This window comes from Melanerpes formicivorus, unplaced genomic scaffold (assembly GCF_026170545.1).
Source record: "Melanerpes formicivorus ecotype bairdi unplaced genomic scaffold, bMelFor1.0.p_v2 SCAF_46, whole genome shotgun sequence".
Taxonomy (NCBI): domain Eukaryota; kingdom Metazoa; phylum Chordata; class Aves; order Piciformes; family Picidae; genus Melanerpes; species Melanerpes formicivorus.
Window position 1 is genome coordinate 5,410,780 of NW_027142398.1, and position 21,105 is coordinate 5,431,884.

At 57.7% G+C, this 21,105-nt stretch overlaps 2 protein-coding genes across 5 annotated transcripts; one reads left to right on the plus strand and one right to left on the minus strand.

Moving 5' to 3' along the window:
- Positions 1-295: 295 nt before the first annotated feature.
- Positions 296-3,782, minus strand: RPL10A (ribosomal protein L10a). The gene is made up of 6 exons (XM_068159855.1): positions 3,639-3,782; positions 3,343-3,417; positions 3,141-3,221; positions 2,670-2,818; positions 1,915-2,087; positions 296-498 (listed from the first exon to the last, which is right to left on the minus strand). Exons 1-6 carry the CDS (start codon positions 3,770-3,772, stop codon positions 328-330), a joined length of 783 nt encoding a protein of 260 aa, XP_068015956.1. The 5' UTR covers positions 3,773-3,782; the 3' UTR covers positions 296-327.
- Positions 3,783-3,830: 48 nt separating this feature from the next.
- DEF6 (DEF6 guanine nucleotide exchange factor) lies at positions 3,831-20,250 on the plus strand. 4 transcript variants are annotated; one of them, XM_068159852.1, is made up of 12 exons: positions 3,831-4,323; positions 8,242-8,682; positions 12,454-12,594; positions 14,407-14,592; positions 16,409-16,636; positions 16,716-16,862; positions 17,007-17,115; positions 17,194-17,492; positions 18,010-18,176; positions 18,375-18,573; positions 19,043-19,133; positions 19,503-20,250. In XM_068159852.1, exons 2-12 carry the CDS (start codon positions 8,587-8,589, stop codon positions 19,706-19,708), a joined length of 1,869 nt encoding a protein of 622 aa, XP_068015953.1. In that variant the 5' UTR covers positions 3,831-4,323; positions 8,242-8,586; the 3' UTR covers positions 19,709-20,250. The 4 variants fall into 4 exon arrangements, with proteins under 4 accessions (XP_068015953.1, XP_068015955.1, XP_068015952.1 ...); XM_068159854.1 differs by having other exon boundaries at positions 3,831-4,017; XM_068159851.1 differs by lacking the exon at positions 3,831-4,323 and adding an exon at positions 4,568-6,258.
- Positions 20,251-21,105: the final 855 nt, after the last annotated feature.

Genomic DNA, 21,105 nt, shown 5'->3' on the forward strand with positions numbered 1-21,105 from the left:
GCCATGGAGCAGAGCCTGGTGATGCAAAGTGGCCTCGGGAGACTACAGCACAAAGGCTACAGGATAACCTGCAACCCACCCTGGATCCTGGATAATTGTTCCTGATGTGAGTGCAGAGCCATTCCTGCTCCCTGCCCTGAACCCCTGAGCAGCATTCCTCCCTCAAAAGCTCCAACCCTCAAGTTAACATCCCCACCACCTTGACACAGCATTTGAGACCTTTCCTGTCAGAGGCAAGCAGCAATTCAACAGACCCCTCCCCAGAAGGTTTGGAGGAACACAACCAACACACAGCTGTAGGTGTCCTAAAAGTTTATTGCTGCCCCCTCAGTAGAGGCGCTGGGGCTTGCCCATGGTGCTCTTGATGTACAGAGCACGAACATTCTGCCAGTTCTTCTTCAGCAAGGACACCAGGAAGTTGATGGCCAGGTGGATATTGTAGACCAGCTCATCCTCTGTCATCTTCACGTGGCCAACAGCCACAGCCAGGCACAGCACCTGGGGACACGGACACCAGGGTCACTCAGGCACAGCAGTCACTGCCAGAAGAGCTCGGTGCTGCTCTGAACTCTTCAGGGCATCCAATGATCTCCTGCCAGCTGGACAGGGCTTCTCCAGCTCATCCATGGGGCAGGGTTGCCACTGAGCTCAAGGTATTTGGCATGTGGCTCTCATGACTGTATCTGGTGGCATCTGAATGTCGACTCTGAACAACAACTTGGAAAGGTCCAGCTTGCTCAGAGCACAAAGGTGACTTACCCAAGACTGGTTTGGGTTGGAAAGGACCTTTAAAGCCCATCCAGTCCAAGCCCCTGCAGCCAGCAGTGACATCTGCAGCTAGAACAGGATGCTCAGAGCCCCAAATGACCTGGCCTGCAATGGTTCCAGGGATGGGACATCTCCCACCTCTCTGGGAACAGGGTCTCATCACCCTCAGCACAGTAATTTTCACGCCCCAGGTCTGAATCTCTCTGAGTTTCAGACCATCACCCCTTCTCCTGCCACTACAGGCCCTGCTCAGAAGTCTGTTCCCAGCTTTCCTATCAGCTCCTTTAAGCACCGGACAGCTTGGGGCAGCAGGAGCACCGCAGACAGCTCGGAGCTGTGTGGTGTGGAGCAGACCCTGCTTTAACCCCATTGAGCTGCTGGACTGACCCTGAGCTCCAAACCTCACCCCTAAGCATGGCAGCAGCTTCACTTTCACCAGCCACCAGCCCTTCCTCTCCACACACAAAAGACAGAGAAGACAAGGAGCTTCTGAGAGCTGCTCCCCACAGGGCAAAGACAAAAGGGACTTGCAGGCAAGCTGCCAGGCCAAGGATCAGGACAGCCTGAGCTGAGCATTTCAGCTGCTAGAGCCTCTGCAAAGCATGACACTGGCCCTTTCCTCCCAGTTGTGTCCCCAGGCCCACACCTCAGCCACCCAGAGCTGTCAGTGCTCAGTAACACCCACAGGTCCCATTCCGACACCAGACTGAATGGGGCTGGTTTAGTCCGGGAGGGTCTCAAGAGCTGCTCCAGAGTTCACTTGGAGAGTTAACTCCTGGGCTCTTCTTTGGCAAAGCACAACCCCCTCCTCAAGCTGGGGACATGCCTGCCTGTGCCCCACCCTGCCACTGGCACCCCCTTACTACAAAAAGCATCAATCAGCACTGGTCGTGCTTAGCACTGACACATCAAGATCATCTCCTAATAGTCTGCTCCCAGATCTTTCAGCCAGATAAAGGCCTCCACTCCGGGTGACAGCTCGGTGCTCCCCTCCCTGCAGAGGGAACTGTCACCAGCAGCACTTCAGGGGAGATGCTCCAGGGACACCTACAGCCCAGCCTGCAGAACACAGCCACGGGCAAGCGACAGCAGCCACGAGGAGCCCTCAGCAGGGTGCTGCTCTAGAGGGCAAAGGCACAGCTTTACCTTCTTCATCTGGAATTTGATGGTAGATTTGACCTCATCCACCTTGGCCACCAGGTTCTCGTTGTGAGTGAGCAGAGAAGGGAACTTGCCAGCTTTGTTCAGACCCGGGCCCAGGATTCGAGGAATCTGCTTGATCAGGGACTCGGAAGCCAGGAAGGCATCGTACTTCTTGGCTGGGAGAAGCATGGGGGTGAGGAACCGTCAGGGCTGAGCATGGACTTGGCTGCTACACCGAGGCTGGGACCATCAGCTCATCCAAGACTGAGGTGCCCCACTTCCCTCAGGCTTTTGATATTCCCAGAGCCCTGCCAGGCTGACCTGGAGGTGCTTTCACTCAATTCTACTAGGAATCATTCCTGTCACTGTGGCCAGCCCCCCACCCTACCCCCCAAAACACAGCTCCATACTGTGACACTCTCAATTTAAATCCTGAGGGTGAAGTCCAAACCTCAACTCAGCTTTAGCTGCTCCCCAACCAGCAAAGTAAGGAACAACAGCTAACAATGAAACTCTGAGGGAGGCAGTTCTCCTGTGTCCTTCTTTTCCTGGAGAAGAGTATCAGCCCCACTCCTGGAGAACTGATCTGTCAGACCTTCACTCCTGACAGCTTATTTGCTGTTCTGGACAGTTTCTAGACAGATTCAGGCTGACTTTGGCCAGCTTTTTATTCCTGCAATTAGCAAAGTCATGGAAATCCGAGCACAGGGAAAACCATCCCTCCCGAGTCATCCGGGGCGACCGGTGCCACCACTCACCCAGCTTCTTCACCAGCTTCTTGTTTTTGTTGAGTTTCTTCAGAGCCTCTATGTCCATGTGAGGGATGTCAACTGCTTTGGCCTCATCACAGTGCTGCTGGTCCCCCAGCAAGCAGACTGAGAACTTGGGCCGTGGAGTTGACTTCAGCCTGGGGACAGAAGATTCAAATGACTATGAACCACCAGCACCACACGCTTCCAGTGGGACCCTCCACAGAGGTACCTTACCACAGCTGCTGGGCATCTTCCTCCGCAGCTTCTAACCTGCCTTCTCCAGCAGGTCGGTGGGGACAGCACAGAGGCTGCCCCACCTCCCCTCATGTTTTAAGACCCAGGGTAGGGGTCCGTCCAGCCACGCCCGCTCAGCCGGGGCGGTCTGAACTACCCGAGCGGTTCGGCGCCGGGCCCCGTGCCGTGCCGGCCGGCGGGGGCGCGGCCCGAAGGCTGGGTGGGAGCTAGAGCATGGCGAACCTGACGGTGCCGGAGAAGCGCTTGTCCTTCTGCGGGTCGTAGTTCTTCAGGCTGATCTGCAGCTCCACCGTCTCCACAAATCTGAGACATTGGAGAGAGAAGCGGCGCGGGTGAGGGCCCAGCTGGGCTGGGGGTCAGCGAGGCCCCGGCCAAGCGCCGCGGCCTGTCCTGCGCCCGGTGCCGCCATGGCACAGGATCGTACTTGCGCTTCTTGGTCTTGCTGCCCTGCAGCACCTCCTTCACCGCCTCGTACAGTGTGTCGCGGGAGACCTTGCTGCTGCGGGGAGCAAAGACAAGGCGGGCTCAGGGCTGAGCCGGCCTGGGCCTCCTGCAGGCCTCCGGGACAAAGCCCCTCAGCCCACACTGGCCCATCCAAGCTCCCGTTCTGCAGCCCCAAAGATCGGCCCCCGCTGCCCGCACTCTGCCAGCCGCCCGGATCGCCCCGCAGTTGCCGAATGTGCAAGGATGGCGGCGGATGGCCGCCGGGCGCTAACTCACCTCATGGCGCCGGCTGGCCGTGACAGAAAGGCGGGGCTACTTGCCCATGCATTATAAATAGACGCGAAATCTCGCAAGACTTGGAGACGGTGACGTGTTGAAAGCGGCAGTGTATGACACTGTCCGGCCGCCATATTGAGAGTGGCGCGGCGCGGCACTGTATAGCGGCCATGTTGGGAGTGACGGACTGTGGCACGGCGAGCACCGTATTGAGCGTGGCGGACCGTGGTGTGGAGGGCCCTACCGGCTTCCCCCCCTCTCGGCTCCCCTCACGTCTGCATCTCCTTTGCTGGTAAACGACCAGCTCTGGTCTCTTTGCCTGCTGTCTCAGTCTACCAAACCAGGAGCCCCTCCATAGCTTCGCAGCGCAGTGATGAAGGTACACACCCCAGGAACCCCGACCCTCAGCAGCCCCTGCATGAAAGGCTGTCAGAGCACAACGCTCTGCTGCTGGAGCAGGTTCCTGCTCTTAGGTTTCGGTGCTATAAGCTATCCTTGTTAAGCTTACTCCGGCTGCGGAAGGGCTTACAGCGCCAGGCCGCTAAGCGAAAGCCGTGCCTCCGCCCTCGGTGTCTGCGGTGCGCAGGCGCTGGCAGCTCTGCCCGCGCGCATTGGCCGCCTCGTGGCTCGCGTGAGCCGAGCCCCGGAACCTGGATGACGGCATGCGTGCGGCTGAGGCGCGGCGGTGAGCTCCGGAGTTATGCGGGTTGCGGGGCGGAGAGGGCAGGGGTCGGGTCCCGGTGCATGGCGCTCATGCGGCGCGCTCGGCCCCTTCGGGTTACCTCCGGTGGGTGCGGGAGGAGGCCTGAGAGGGGGCGGAGATGGCGGCCGAGGGGCAGCCGAGGCTCAGCGAGTTGCTGCCGTCACCCCTATAGCCAGCAGCCGCCATGTCTCCCGGCCATCCCCAGGGTATCTATGGTGCCAGGCCTTGCCTTGCCTTGCCTTGCCATCTCTTGAGCGGCTTCACATCGCACCTCCATCTGCCCTTCCTGCTCGCCTGCCCCATCCCTTGCAGGGGCGCGGCTCCGCCAGCAGCGCTGGTAGCGGTTTGCACGGCAGCCGTCGCAGCTCAAAGGGGCCATGCTAGGATGGAGCCTTTGCTGGGAAGTGAGCTGCCGTGCTTCCCAGGAGGTGTCAGCCCTAAAAGCAGCCAGTCTGCAGCAGCTGCCTGTCAGGTGTCAGAAGCATTTAGGGTAGAGGGCACTAAGCATCACACAGAGTGTGGCTGCACCCCTGGGCGCTGCAGGGATGGGCAGTGGTCAGACTTATACCTGGAAATTAAAATGATAAAATACTAGGCTGTCTCAGAGATGACTCATGAAGAATCCCCTGCAGCTGTTTTCAAGGCTAGTCTGTTGGCAGTGTGCCTCTGGTGAGATATTTTCATGAGGGTCTGGTTGCAGTCTGTAATTCTGTTCCTCAGAAGCCTGGGAATTAGGAAAGGGAGGAGAGAATGAGGATGCTTCCAGGGATAAAGCTTATCATCCAGCCCCTGACTCTTGCAGCACAGGACACCTTCTGCCTGTAGCTTCAGACTTTGAAGTAATCAGAAACTTTTCCTGCAGGTCATGTAGAGGATGGGAAGGGCTTGATAGTGTCATTTGCACTATCTCTAAAAGCAGGCTGTCAGGAGGCCTGAGAAGCTTTTATCTCCTCTGTGGCTGTGGAACAGATTGCTAGCTCTGTCAGCCCTAGGTGTGGGAATGGTACACACACAGAGTGGTTTAGCCTGGCCCAGGCTGCCCAGGGCAGTGGTGGAGTCTCCATCCCTGAAAGGTTTTCAAAGCACTGGAGATGCGGTGCTGAGGGACATGGTTTGGTGGTGACCTGGCAGTGCTGGGTTAAGGGTTGGACTGCATGATCTTGGAGATCTTTTCCAACTCTCATGATTCAGTGATTACAAGTTTATCATGTGTGGAATGGGACTGTTGAAACCCACTGCATTCTGTGACCCTCCAGACATGCACCTTGGAATCCTCACCTGCAGGGGGGATAGAGCAGCGTCCTCGTTGCATCAAACAATTGGGTCACTGAAACAGTATCACAAGGCTACCCAGAGCTGTGTGAAGTGTCTTCACAGCCTATCAAAGGGAGCAGCAACACTTTAGGTCTTGTATTTTTTCCCAAGTGCTGGTCCTCCAACAGAGTAGAAGGAAATAAATCTAGGGCCTTGCTGACACCATGAAAAGCTCCCAGCTGAGTTTGTCTCGTTGCTTTCTACATTAGATCCAAACCACTTAGCACTCATCATCCTTTGTGCTTCTTGGCTTACAGGGCTGTGCAGGGCAGCTGCTAAACAAGCCCTGACTGGGGTTCTTTGTCCTGAATCCTGCCTGGGAACGGGAGGCTCCAGCATTTCTGGGAAGTGCCTCCATGGCTCTTCAGAGGAAAGCTTGACAAATGACAGCTTCTATGCAACAGTTTTGCTGTCTTTTGTGGGAATGGTTTCCTTGAGAAGATGCAGCAAAGGGGACAGCTCCTGGGAGCAGAGAACTGGCCTCTGCAGGCAGTGTTCACAGCTTTTTATTAACCCTTTCAGGTGAAAAGCTGATTGAAGGGCAAGTCATTGAGCCTGAAGATGGGCCCACAGCTTGTGTCCATTAGGTGACGGTTCAGAAAGGTGAGGCCCTCTTTACTTTTAGATAGTTTCATAGTTTCATTCAGGGTTGGAAGGGACCACAAGGATCATCTAGTTCCAACCCCCCTGCCATGGGCAGGGACACCCCACACTAGATCAGGCTGGACAGAGCCTCATCCAGCCTGCTCTTAAACACCCCCAGGGACAGGGCCTCGACCACCTCCCTGGACAACCCATTCCAGGGTTTCACCACTCTCATGGTGAAGAACCTCCTCCTCACATCCAGCCTGAATCTCCCCACCTCCAGCTTCATTCCATTCCCCCTAGTCCTATCACTACCTGAGATCCTGAGAAGTCCTTCCCCAGCCTTCCTGTAGGCCCCCTTCAGATACTGGAAGGCGACAATTAGGTCTCCTCGGAGCCTTCTCTTCTGCAGACTGTACAGCCCCAACTCCTTCAGTCTGTCCTCATAGGAGAGGTGCTCCAGCCCTCTGATCATCCTCGTGGCCCTTCTCTGGACACGTTCCAGCACCTCCACATCCCTTTTGTAATAGGGGCTCCAGAACTGGACACAGTACTCCAGGTGGGGTCTCACCAGGGCTGAGTAGAGGGGGAGGATCACCTCCCTCGACCTGCTAGCCACACTTCTCCTGATGCAGCCCAGGATCTGATTGGCTTTGCGGGCTGCAAGTGCACACTGAGAGCTCATGTTGAGCTTTTTGTCCACCAGCACCCCCAAGTCTCTCTCCTCAGGGCTATCCTCCAGCCAGTCACTGCCCAGCCTGTATTTGTGCCTGGGATTGCCTCGACCCAGATGCAGGACCCTGCACTTGCTCTTATTGAACTTCATGAGGTTGGCCTGTGCCCACCTCTCCAGCCTGTCAAGGTCCCTCTGGATGGCCTCCCTTCCCTCCAGCGTGTCTGCTGCACCACACAGCTTGGTGTCATCAGCAAACTTGCTGAGGGTGCACTCAATGCCACTGTCCATGTCCCCCACAAAGATGTTGAACAAGACAGGTCCCAGGACTGATCCCTGAGGGACTCTGCTTGTCCCTGGCCTCCACTGGGACATGGACCCATGGACAGCCACTCTTTGGGTGCGGCCATCAAGCCAGTTCCTTATCCATCTAGTGGTCCACCCATCAAACCCATGTGTCACCAGTTTGGAGACCAGGATGTGGTGTGGGACAGTGTCAAAGGCTTTGCTCAGGTCCAGATGTAGCTACAACTGTCTGTGTTCCACCTGTCAGGCTCCTTTGTCAGCCTTAACAAGTCCACTAGGTGCAGGTGGTTTTAATTCCTTGCCTGTGGTTTTCAGGCCGAGTGAGCAAGGACACAGAGCATGTGATTTCCTGAGAAGATTTTAGCAGTCTGACAAGAAGGCAAATCTGCTGGTGGTGTAGGCAGATGCTGGAAGTGTTGTCTGAGCTGTGGGCTCTCTCACAGTTGTCTGAGAGATCAGAAGCCTGCAGACACGGCCAGTAAGCTGCGTGCTGTGTTTGTGCCAACCGTGAAGCCCAAGCAGAGCCTGTTTCCTGTGGGAGCAGTTGGACAGGATTTTCCTTTGAGCTATGAGACAGTGCTTCTGGAGATGTTTGGCAGAGGAGGGTGGGGATTATTGAGAGCAATGCCACCGTGACCCAACAGCCACCTCCAAAATGAGGTGACATTAAACAGAGGTGATGGGAACTCATTTCCTGTGGCAGGCATGAGAGTGGCACAGAAGAGTCCTCCCTGAGCACAGAGTTAAAAGGGCAGGTGGCAATTGCTCCTTCCCTTTGGGCAGTGCTGCCTTCACCCTGCAAAGCACCTTGTGTGCCATCTCCCTTTTTTGCTCTGTTCAGCACTGAGGTTTGCCAGTGGTGGGACCAGTCTTAGCCCCCTGGAGGAGGGCAGGGTGGCACTGCTGATGTGAATGCCTTCCTGCTCGGGTTGCTGACCTGTCCCATGCTGCACAGGGAGGCATGGACAGGCAGAACCCAGGGGAGCTGCAGGGGGCTAGATGTCTGCTCACCTGCCTTGCAGGGTTGGAGCCCTCCCAAAAGGCACAACTCGAGTTCCCATCGTTAAAATCTCTGAAGTGGAAGCTGCAGCTTGAGGCAGGGAGGGGACTTTCCTCTGCAGAAGAGAGCTTTGGATTTCTGAGCTGAATGAGAGGCTTCCAAATCCCTCCCTGGGAGCCCTGCATTGTCCTCCACGCTCTGTCCGTGGGGAGGGAGAAGCCCAGGGCTGTGTCCCGTGGGGCCGCGATGTGCCCAAGCAGATGGCGCTGCTGCTTCGCGCGTCCCCGGCCGCCGGGGCAGGCGGCTTCCTGGAACCGGATCCTCGGCCTCGACGGAGCCGCCTCTGCCGCCGCCGCCTCCTGTCGCCATGGACCTGCGAGCAGAGCTGCTCAAGTCCATCTGGTATGCGTTCACCGCCCTGGACGTGGAGAAGAGCGGCAAGGTCTCCAAATCCCAGCTCAAGGTGAGTCCTCAGAGGGGTTGGGGTGGCCCCAGCCTGGGGCTGGCAGGTGGGGAGGTGGTGTGCAGAGTGGCTCCAGGGATGCTTTTTCACCCCCCCGGGTTTCTATGGAGGAATTGTTAGATGTTAGGATTAATGAGACCCTGCTGTCACCTCGACGCTGCTTTTGGTGAAGTTCTCTGGCTCTGCCTCATCTCCCTCTTAAAAACAGGTTGGGGCAGTTCGTGCTGAAGCATATTTTCTAGCTGATAATTAGGGGAATCCTGATTTTGGAGTGTTTTCAGTCTCTTGTACTTTTTAATCTCCAACCAGCAGCCCAAACTCAGCTTCCTATGCTCCTGCTTGTCGGGGCACCCACGTTGGTGCTTCCGGCACAGCCAGCAGGTCGTGGGGTAGGGGCTGACCAGTTTTAAACAGAACTCCTCAGTGGTCTGGGCAGAAATAACAGAGAGCTTCACTCTGCTCCCCCACCCCCCAAGAGCACCTCTGCAGCAGGCTTCAGCCCTTTGTCAGAACCTTTGTGGCTTAAAAACCTTTCTGTTTGCCTCCAGGATGGAGTCAGATGGACTCCACCAGGCTCTGCCTCAGCTTTGCCAATAACTTACTGATTTGGGGTGGGTTTTCTTTTTAATCTCTTTGCAAACCAGAAGGCTTCTCTTTTGTTTTCTTGTTTTGGTTCTTTGGCTGCTGCTGGGGTTGAAACTGCAGGTTGGAGCAGGGGGCTGCAAGACCTGAGCTAGAAACATGCAAAGCACAGGGAGGGGTTGCATCAGAACTTGACAGCTGCTGCCAGGCTACAAGAGAAGTTGTGAAATGCCCTGCAGAAACCTCTTTATTGCCTCTGTTTTATAGGGCTTCCCCCAGGACAGCCTGCAGGGATGGAGCTGGGCTTGGCAGTGGGGGCATGCTTTGCCCCAAAATGAAGGGGGCTGTTGGCAGAGGCCCAGAGGAGGAGCAGTGAAGCCAGGTTCCTCCTGCTCAGCTGCAGCCGACAGCCTGGCCCAGCAAGTCCCTGCACGAGCGCCCTGCGAGCCACGCTGCCTGCTCAGCCCTGCAGGAATACCTGAGGGAATTAGGGAAAATCCCAAAGCAGACCAGGGCCTCATTCCCCTCACTAATCCCCAGGGAGGTTCTGTGCTCCCCTCACAGCATCCCCTGCACCCAGGCTCTGTGTCTGGAGCCCTGCCCCAGCAGTGCTGCTGTGAGCGGCGCAGCGCTCAGCGCTGAGGCCACAGCGATTCCCTAGAGAGCGTGCAGGGGGGACCAGGACCTGCAGCCCCCCGTGCAGAGGCTGTGGGGCTGCTGGGGACAGAGTCTCTTCAGTGGCTTTGCCCAGGATGACATTTTGGAGGGGGAAGGAGATTCACCCCTTGCTGCTTTACCACCTGCGCTGGGTGAGGGGATGGGTTGGGCTGCGCCCTTGTGTGCTGCAGCACAGCTCTGGGTGACTTGAGGCTGAGGCCAGCTCATTTCCATCACTCATTGCTGCCAGACTTTGGCTCAGGTTTGCCTCAGCCTGTGCAAGCCAATTCTGCTGGTCCAGAGAGAAGAGATCCAGGATCTCACCAGCTTGAGCAGTGAAGTGTTAAAGCCACAGTGGCCTTGCCCTCTCCAAACTTCTCCTGGGTTGTGCTCTGCTCCCTCACCCAGGCAAGAAGGGTCTTGAAGAAGGGTGGGAGAAATGTTGATGCTCACAGCATTTGCACCTACAGAAACAAAAGCAGCCCCAGGAGCTGGGAGGGACTTTGCTGGGAGCTTCACTCCCCCAGGCTCTCTCCAGGCAGCTGCCCAGGTAGATTCAACAGCACTTCAGAGCATGGCGGGGAAGCTGTGGGAAGCTGTTGGGTTGAAGCAGTTGAGTTCTGGGCACGTGAGTATAGGTGTGGAGCTGCACAGGAAGGAAGGACAGACTGGTGGGCGAGTGCTACGCGGAGAGAGGTCAGGGAGGCCTGTCCCCAGTGCGGGTACACAGCAGCCCTGCTCCTGGAGGAGTGTTTGTCCTCTCCATGCCATCACAGCTTCCCTGGCCAGGCTCGGGGAGCCACTCCCCAGCTCTACAGATGCTGGCTGGTGGATGGTGAGGCAGCTGTGTGGGCAGCTCAAGGGACCCTCACTGCTGGCAAAGGCTTCTGGTGCTGGGGATCCCCTGGGAAAGGATTTCCTGCATCCCCAACTCCACAGAAGCTTTGGTTGTTTTAGCAGGACAGGTCTGCTTGTACAGAGGGAAACCAAGGCAGCAGCAACACTCTCTGTGCGCTTTCAGAAGCCTCAGTCCCCTGCTGCTGCTCCCCGAGGCCAGAAGGATTTGTTTAACACAGGGAGCCAGGCTCCATCCCAAAAGGGCAGCCCCAGCCCTGGCATTGCCCCAGGCATCACCCACGGGGCAGAAGAAGAGGAGCTGCATTCTCCAGGCACCTTAAATATTCCACCCTTGGCTCTGGCTGGGTCGGCAGGGGTGGGAGTGAGGGGTGAGGTGGGGCAGGAGAGCAGAGGGTGGAGAATAGCATCAGGGCTGGTGCTAGGAAGGATTTGGGGTGCTTGGGAGTATCAGGCAGACCTCTGTCCCCCCCCAGCCATGCCCTGCATGCTGCAGGGGAACGACTGTGTCACCAACCCACTCGCAGAGCGTCCCTTCCCTTCTCCTCCATCACCTTCCCCTCCTTTCAGAGCCTGGTGGGGGCCTTCCACCTCTCCTCTCCTGTGGGGCTGGGGCAGCCCCAGCTCAATGCATCCACCCTCAGCCTGCCCAGGGCTTTGCTCCCTACCCTGCCCTACTTCCATTTTGTAGGTGACCACTCCAGGAGGATGGAAGGGCTCAGAGTGCTGTCCGTAGCCAGGGGCACACAAAAGACCTTCCAGGGCTTTTTGGGGTGCTGCAAGAGCAGCTGCCAGGGATGAGGCCAAGGCCCCATGTTGGAAACGGGGAACAGCGAGCGATTCCCAAACTTTTAATCCATCCTGACAGATTTGTTTGCTACCTGGGAGGATGCCCAGGCTGTTCCCATCCCTCTCCACTCCAGTGTGGCCCCTGAAAGGTGCAGCTGTAGCAGCAGTGCTCCGGGCTACAGCTGCTGGGTGCTGGTGCACAGGGTGGAGCCCTGCTGATAACATCGGTCCAGAGAGTGGAAAAGAGAGAGAAAATCTGGTTGAGCAAGAACTGTCTTCAGCTGCATGGCCTCCAGCAGCTCCTCTCCTGCTGGGAGGAGATTTCCAGCCCTGCACACCATCTTCTCTTGGAACCTTGGCAAGCTGCTCACAACCTGCTTCTGGAGATGGTGTCAACAGATCTGCACTGTCTGCTCCCATTCCAGACTAAACTTCTTTCCAGTGTCCTATAAATCTTTCATTTTTTCATCTTTGCATCTTGCTGTGCCACTGGCCCAAAACTACCACGTCCAGGCTGGGAGCTGTCAGCTCAAGAGGTTGCTGAGGAAAGCTGCCCAACAGCAGGGCTTGGGGTGGCTCAGCATCTTCTCTAGACCAAAACTGGAATGTTAGTACCAGCCCTTGGGAAAAGCAACAGCAAGAAGTTCCCCACGTGCCAATAAAGCAAATTAAAAAGCCCCAAACCAACAATTTCTTCCCATTTTGAATGGTGCTGAGGTTCACACTCAGGAGGATTCTGCCACCCCTCTCCCAAACCTAGACCTCACCTCAGCGCTGTGGCTGCAGGGGGGCCCAGTCCTGAGGTGGGTGGGTGGCACCATGGGGATGTGTTGGGGCAGAGTTGGAGCTCAGTCATTCACTTTCTCCCCATGCCTTGTGCTCGGCCAGGTGCTGTCCCACAACCTGTACACAGTGCTGTGCATCCCCCACGACCCCGTGGCGCTGGAGGAGCATTTCCGCGACGATGACGACGGGCCGGTGTCCAGCCAGGGCTACATGCCCTACCTCAACAAGTACATCCTGGACAAGGTGAGCCCTGGGACACCCACCCAGACCTGCTGCATCTCAGGTGGAGGCCCCTCAGCATCCCAGGGGAGCACAACAGCTCACTGCCCTCTGCTTCTGGAGATCCTGCGTCTCGATGGGTGGAAAAAGGGTGAAGAAAGTTGGGGAGCACTGAGGATGGTGAGAGCCTGGCCCCGATTGCCCAGAGAAGTGGTGGATGTCCCATCCCTGGAACCGTTCCAGGGTAGGGTGTCTGGGACTCTGAGCCACCTGCTCTAGCTGCAGGGACTGGATGGACTTTGAAGGTCTCATCCAGTGCAGCCCAGCTGAGGTTCTGTGATTCTGTGAAGGCAGAGCAGGTGAGGATGTTCACACTCAGCATCTCCATGACAGGACTGATGCCAGCCCCTGCCATCAGGGCTGGGTGCAGGGGAGCATCTCAGCCCACGTGTCCTGAAGGGCTCAGGGAGAGAAACCAGCCCCTTTGTCCTCTCCACCTCTGCTCAAATCGGAGGGGTGACCTCATCTGGCAAAGAGCAGGAGGAGGAGGTGCTGGGGCAGGAGCCTTCTTCCTACTTCCCACGTGGCTCAGAGGCACTTTTGGTGGTCACAACAAGGCTTGCTGGCTGGGTGCTTGTTTCCTCCAGGCAGTGAGGAGAAGAAAACTGGCCCAGAGCTTTCCTCCACTGTGTGCTGGAAGGAGGGCCTGGAGCTGGCTGCAGTAACTCTTCCCTCCCCTGTTGCTTCCCCAGGGCTGAGCCATGCTCCCCACAGCACATTGTGTTCCCTGGTGGTCTCTGTGTTGATCTTGCCTTGTCCTGAGCTGTTCAGGAGCTGCCCAGCCTGGTCCAGGGATGCTGATCTCAACTGCCAGGGTCTGGTCCACAGCAAGGGAGGGCAGAGCCTTGCCCAGCTCCATCTGCCTAGGTCAGGCAGCTGCCCTAGGTCAGCTCAGCCCAGCCCAACCTCTCCATCACAGAGCAGCCAAAACCATTCCAGTTTCCCATGTGGTTAATCACAGAACAGCATGTTGGAGAGGACCTCAAGGATCATCTGGTCCAACCTCTGTTGGGAAAAGCTGGGTCAAAAATTACTTTTAAACCTTCTCCTCCTGGTTTCACCATGGCTAATAAAATCCCAGAGGCAGCCTGAAATGGGAAGTGGCTTTTCCTAGTAAGAGGGGCACTCAGCTTTCCACCACCCAGAGGTTCTGCTCCAGCTCTGCTGCTGCAGGCTGAGGCTTGCCCTCATGCTTGCTCAGGTAGCTGGGATGGAGCAGTCAGATGCAGCCAGGTTCTCTTGGTCCCCATCACAGTTCACCAATGCTGCACTAAAATTGAGTACCCAGCAAGTGGCCACAGAAGCTCATAGACAGCAGGGCTGAGTGTGATGGAAGTGACCTTCCTCCCTCCCTCCTACTGCTGCCTGCCCATGGGCCATGGCTTCTCCTCACTGAGCCCCAGCTCCTCTTTATGGTCAGCTGGGATAACAAGAACAACCCAGAGCCATGGAGGCACCTGGGAGGGCATCAAGCAGTGCTGTGTGTGCTTCACCACAAGGCTCCTGCTGGTGCTGCAGACTCTGTTAGGCCATGGCTGAGCCACCATAGCCATGCCACAGTGCTGAGTGCTGCAGTGATCCTGTAGCATCTTCTCTGCTAGCCAGGACACCTTGCTAAGGGACCTGTGCTGGGGACATGTGCAGTGGTATCGTGGGTCAATGACCTTGTGCTTCTCACTGGCTAGGAAAGGAGATTTCAGCTGTGAGAGTTTCTTCCCCCCAACCTCCCCTCCATAGTCCTGCAGCACCAGGCTCACCCCCAACTCCTGCCCACAGGTGGAGGAAGGAGCTTTTGTCAAGGAGCACTTCGATGAGCTCTGCTGGACGCTGACAGCCAAGAAGAATTACAAGGCTGACCGGAACGGCAACAGTGTCGTGTCCCACCAAGATGCCTTCAAGCTCTGGTGTCTCTTCAACTTTCTGTCTGAAGACAAATACCCTCTGGTCATGGTGCCAGATGAGGTAGGACCTGCCTCTCCCTGCCTGTCATCCCCTTCCTTCCAGGGCTCTTCGTGGTGGCAGGGCCCCACGTGGGTATGACACATTCTGCTATCACTTCCTGGCAGGGCCCACCACATCCTGCAAGATGCGGTGCCTCTGGGGTGTGACAGAGAGCAGCCCAGGGGTGGCAGAGAGGCCTGTCTGCCCTGGGCACTCCCCACTATGCCTACAGCTACTCCTGCTGCCCAGGGAGAGGTGGGGGCAGCTGGGAGGGCCCCTCCAAAATGCTGATGCCTCTCACACAGAGGTGTCTCAGAGGATGTGGTTTGGCCTGGTCCACGGTGCCCTTCCATGGCTCAAGCTGATGCCAACAAGCTCTTGCCTGCTGTGAAATGAACATGCCAGTTCTCAGAGCTCCAACCAAGGAGCAGCTGCAGCTCAGTTCCTCCTGGGGCTGGTCATTTGCCTCAAGCCCTTCCACCTCACACCCAAGGATTGAGTAGAGTATGGTGTTGGAGGACTCCTGATTTCTGTCAGGAAGAGAGATGACAACCCCCCATGAAAGTCTGGCACAATGGGAGGCTGCTCCTCAGGCTGGACAAGGCTGTCTCCCTTTGTGCTGCTCTCAGCCCATGTCACCATGAAGGCAGTGGCAGAGCAGACCCAGCTGTCCCTCCCTGTGCCCACTGCTAGCAGATACTCACCTCCCGCTCAGCACCCGGGCACCGTTTCAGGTCAGGTTGTTTGGGTCTCTGAGCAGCCCAACCCACTGTAGTTGGGGGTGTCCCTCCCAACCCAAACCAGTGGGAGATTCTGTGACCCAGAGAGGCAAGAGCCAGGCTGCCCCAGCTGCCCAGCAAAGCCTCTGGCAGTAATCTCCAAATCCCCACATTCCACCCTGTATTTGGAGGGGGAGGTTCTCAGCTCAAACCCCCAGGAGGAGGTGAGCAGATCTGGGGAGGAGGGACAAGCTCAGCAGCCAAGAACAGCCTCACCAGGAATTGTTCATCTTGGGGGGCAGCTGCTGCCTGCTTCTGCCCCACCAAACCTCTTGAGATCAGCAGAAAAGCCAAAGAAAAAAGCCCAAAAAAGGCAGAGCCAGAGCAGCAGCCCAGGGCTGCAGCTGGAGGAGGGTGACCGCACTTCCTGCTCCCCAGAGGGCTGCTTCCTGTTCCCCAGCCCATGGCAGACTGAATCAGCTTTGGGCTCACGAGGCTGAGCTTAGAAAACACAAAAAGAGAGAGATGCCCTGAAATAATTCCTGCCCTTTGCCTGTTGAAAAAATCCAGCTGCTGTGGTTCTCCTCTCTGCAGTCACCCACCTGAAGTGGGCCTCACTTCATGGGTAGAGGAGAAGTGGCAGCAAAACCTAAGCTGAAGGAAGTCTTCCTGACACCTGCAACCACCTCAGTCTTTTTAAAAAGACATTTACTGACAGTTTCATCTCCTCTGGGAGGCCTCTCACTCCTGCTCTTTCACAGCTGATGTCAGGTGGAAAGCAGCAGTGCAGAGGTTAGGGCCATGGCTGGAGTCACCTTTCTGGCAGTGCTGCTCTGCCCTCCCTCAGGCACTTGACTCCTGCAAACCAGCCAAAACATCTCAGCAGTGTGATTCCAAGGAACAACCTCCCAGCTGTGGTCAAGATCTAAATCACTGACAACCTCCTGAGCCTGCCTGCTCCTTTGACCACCTTGGCCATGACCATCAACTGGCACAAGGGGTGATACCTCTGGGATAAGAGTCCTGCACCTCCAGGCTAGAAAGAAGTCTGGTCTTGGGCTCTCCAGAATGGTCAGTGGGGTGGAGGTGGCTGTGATCTGAGTTCCTCATCCCCACAGGTGGAATACCTGCTGAAGAAGATCTGCACAGCCATGAATGTGGAGCTGAACCCCTGTGAGCTGGAAGATTACCTGTGCCAGGAGCCACAGGGGCAGGGAGGGCTGACAGTCTGGCAGTTCCTGGACATGGTGAACTCGGGCCGGTTCCTGCGGGGCATCGAGCAAGAGGCTGTCAGCATGGCTGTGGAGGAGGTGTACCAGGAGGTCATCAAGGATGTGCTCAAACAGGCAAGGAGGCACAGGAGGCCCAGGCGTCCTGGGGCACAAACCCCATCCCAGTTCTGATCCCCCTGTCTCTCGGGTGCAGGGCTACCTCTGGAAGAAGGGCCAGCTGAGGAGGAGCTGGTCGGAGCGGTGGTTCACGCTGAAGCCCAGCGTCCTGTCCTACTACGCCAGCGAGGAGCGGAGGGAGGAGAAGGGCAGCATCGCCTTGGACAAGCATTGCTGCGTGGAGGTGCGGCCTGGGCCACGCTCAGCTCAGGGACAGGAAGGAGAACCCAAGAATAGAGCTCCTGGCACCCCTTGGCATGGGGGACGTCAGCGGGTGGGGGGCGAGGCGGGGCACAGCGGTGACGCCGTCGCTGTCCTGTCCCCGCAGGTGCTGCCCGACCGCGACGGCAAGCGGTGCCTGTTCTGCGTGCGGACCCCGGCCCGCACCTACGAGATGAGCGCCTCCGACACGCGGCAGCGCCAGGAGTGGACGCTCGGTCTGTGCCTGCCTTGTGCCCCGTCCCAGGTCCCCCTCCCCCCGCCGTGTCCCGCTGACCGGCTCCCTCCCTCCCCAGCCATCCAGACGGCCATCCGGCTTCAGGCCGAGGGCAAAAGGTCCCTGCACAAAGACCTGAAGCAGAAGCGCCGGGAGCAGCGGGAGCAGCGGGAGCAGCGCAAGGCAGCCAAGGAGGAGGAGACGCAGCGGCTCAAGCAGCTGCAGGAGGAGAAGGAGAGGAAGCTGCAGGAGCTGGAGCTGCTCAAGGAAGCCCAACGGCAGGCAGAGATACTCCTGCAGGAGGAGGAGCAGCGGCGCAGGCAGCAGCATGAGGAGATGCAGAGGACCCTGGAGATCCAGCTGCGGGAGGCTGAGCAGGTGGGAGTGTCCTTGCCCTGTGTCATGCTGCAGGACTGCTTCCCTCACGGGGTGGGTGCCCTGGGCTGGGTAACTGCAGGGCTCATGGGGAAGCCCTTCCATTGCCCATGGCAGCCCAAAGGGGTTTGGAGGAGCTTTTAGGAGCAGGACCTGCTCTTGTAACCATGCTGCTGCTACCCATCACCTCTGGGCTCCTGGGGGCTGTGAGCTGAGCATGAGGCATGGGAGGGGTCACCACAGACGTGTGAGGTACTTGAGGAGCAGGAGATGAGGACAACCTGCTCTGGAGGGTAAGAAGGTGGTGGGCAGGTAAGAGGTGAGTGCTGGTGCTGAGATGAACAGGGAGCCCATTTCTGAGCAGGGAAACAGCCTCCTCTGGAGTGCTCTCCACAGGCTCTCCCAGCTGTGGGAGACATCTGGCCCTGTACGCTCGGGCATGAGGGGGAAAGGGGGCCCTGGGGATGGTGGTGGTGACCCTACCAGGCACCCATGCTGCTGGGTCCTCTCCCCGGCGCAGGCTCGTGCCTCCATGCAGGCAGAGATGGTCCTGAAGGAGGCGGAGGCCGAGCGGCAGCGCAGACGCATCCTGGAGCTGGAGGCCATGCAGCAGCGGCTGCAGGAGGCCCTGCAGCAGGAGGTGAAGGCGCGGCAGGACGAGGAGGCCGTGAGATATGCCCAGGCCAGGTAGGACCAGGGCATCCCTGCTGCTCCTCTGTGAGCAGCCCCATGCCCAAGGCAGTGGTGGGACATGGGGATATACCCCCCAGGACAGTGGAGTGCTCCCTAGATTGGACTGGAGCGTGCTCAGTCTGCTGGCAGGGATGGGGGAAGCTGGTGAATGGAGTGGCAGGGGGTCATCCTCACCTTGCTTTTTGTGGACAGGCTACTGGCTGAGGAAGAGGAGAAGCTGAAGCAGCTGATGAAGCTGAAGGAGGAGCAAGAGGAATATATCATCAAAACTCAGCAGGAGAAGCAAGTCCTCAAGCAGGAGATGGAGAACAAGAACAAGTGTCTGGAAGAGGCACAGAAGCAGCTGGAAGAAGTGAGAGTGAACAGACAGAGGGTGGACCAAGATGTCATGGTGAGTCTCATGGTGGTGCCACATCCTTCACCCTGCAAGCCTCAGGGGACTTCCCAGCCCTCTCGGTCACCTCCATATTGGGGAGGACCCTGCAGCTTGTGGACCAAGATGGCCTTGTCTTGGGGAGTTTCTGAGCTGTGCAATTCACAGGCATGGTGGGGGACAGGGGTGTCCTGCCCTGGGGGGGGATGGGACAGGGGTGTCCTGCCCTGGGGGGGGATGGGACAGGGGTGTCCTGCCCTGGGGGGGGATGGGACAGGGGTGTCCTGCCCTGGGGGCACAGTGTCAGTATGCAGATCAGTGTCAGCAGTGTCAGTGTGTGCAGGGGGAGGACTGGAGGAGGAGTAGAAGAGCTAGAGGAGGATGAGCTGAGTCTCCACCGCAGGGGAAGCCTCCAGTGCAGGGGAGGAGGCTCCTGCCTGCAGCCGGGGGCTGTGGGACCGCCAGCTCACCCCTCTGCCCCTCGCAGGCAGCCCAGCGGAAGCTGCGCCAGGCCAGCACCAATGTCAAGCACTGGAACGTGCAGATGAACCGCCTGATGCACCCCATCGGGCCAGGAGGTAGGGCAGCAGCCACCCCACCCTCCCTGCCCCTCTGCAGCATGCTCACACTGGGGCCTGGGCTTATAGAATCCCAGCATGGAGGGGTTGGAAGGGACCTCTTGAGATCACCCAGGCCAGCCCCGCTACTAAAGCAGGGCACCCACACCTTGCCCAGGATCACAATGGCCAAGGGGGATTGGAAGCTCTCCAGAGGAGACTCCACAACCTCTCTTACCTACCTCTCCCACCCATCTTCCCTGCTCTGGGGTACCCAGGGGCTTGAATCCCACCTACATTTCAGAAAAGATACCCCAATGCCTCTGACAAGGAGAGCCAGGACAGAGCTGGGACCCCAGGGAAACAACTCTCTTCTCTGTCTGTCCCCAGACAAGCGCATGGTGAGCGGAGGAGGCTTTGCTGGCTACCAGCCCCTTCTCTCCCGACAAGATTCCTCCCTCAGGCTCAAGGAGAAGGTGGAGGATAAAGGCAGTGACCCCAAGGACAGCAGCAAGGAAAATATGAGCAATGGTGGGGACAGCAGCGTGCCACCATCTCCAGATGTGGACACCAAGGCTGCAGAGCCGACCAACTAGCCTGGCAGGATGGCAGAGCGCAGCAGGGACTGCTGGGACCCAGCACATCCCTTTGGGCACACACAGTGCCCTCTGGCTGGGGACAAGTGGGCACCAGCATGGAGCCCAGAGGTGACTACATGCAAGGCAGAGATGCTCCTGTTCCTTTGGGGAAGGGCTGCAGCCACGATGTGCCTGGAGGCTCAGACAGCCCAGCCCGGGGCTGAAGGCCGCAAGGCCTCCTCCTTTTGCCTGCATAGCTGTGCAACGAGGACGCCACTCCCCAGTCTCTGGTTTCCACACTGCCTAAAAAGAATTCCACTGGTGGGTCTGGACAGCATGGGCCAGGGCCTCAGTTCCCCCTTGGTTTCCAGCAGCAACACTTCTGCATCACCTGACGTGGCCTGGGTGCTGCCAGGGGTGCCCTGGCAGGCTGAGCAGTGCCCAAGAAAGGCCGGGGAGTCCTTGACTGCCTCCTGCACTCCCGGAAGGTGGTGGCTGGTCACCGAGGTCACCTAGATGTTAGCAGAAACCAACAAGCAATAAAGGTTTTGGAGCCCCTAGCCTGCAGACCTCCTTCCCTGCACATCCATGGCCCTGCAGCAATCAATGCAAGGTTTTGATTTCAGCTATGGAAAAGAGACATGGGAATAACTCAGACCCCAACTGTGGGATGAGGCTGTGGAGGACCAAGAGGGACACAGATGCTGGCCATAGATGATTAAGGCCCCTCTGGGTGGCCAGGCTGGCACAGGAGTGACATCTCTGAGGGCCAGCACCTCTGTATGATTAGTTAATTAAGTGTTCTTGGGTATTTAGTGGTGCTCTGGGCTCCAGTTAGTTCTTTGCCCTTTCCCTGAAGCAGAGAGTCCTGGCTCAGGATCTGGGTCAAGACTTGTGAAAGGCAAGAGGGAAAACTCCAAGGGCCATGTGAACTGGGAGCCAGGGGATGTGGCAGCTCTCCAGTAATCCTGCCACGGCCTTTCTCCTCCCCCTCATTTGCTCCCCAAAAAACTAAGACCAAAACCCAAGTGTGCTGGTGGACCCCTGCAATAAACCAGGGTCAGACTTCCCAGCAGCTCTCTTTAAACCCAGCCCCAGTTACCTGGGATTTGGGGTCTTCACTGCATGGGGTACAGAGCCCCCAGTCACAGAGGGGTCCCCTCTGCAAACAGTCACTGGCAGCAGGCATGAAAAGCACAGGGCCCAGCTGCGGCTCGCGAGGAGATTGCAAACTGCTATCCTGAGCTCTCAGCCTTTGCTCTCCCCCCACACAAAGTGTTTCTTTTTCATGTTTCTCACTGCCTGACAGAGGCCTTTCTGTGCCTGCCAGTACAGTAACGTGGCTGCCCCAGAACAAAGTGGCTCTGTATGGCCATGAGGGTGACAGGGTGGCCCTGTGCCCTTGTCCCACACAG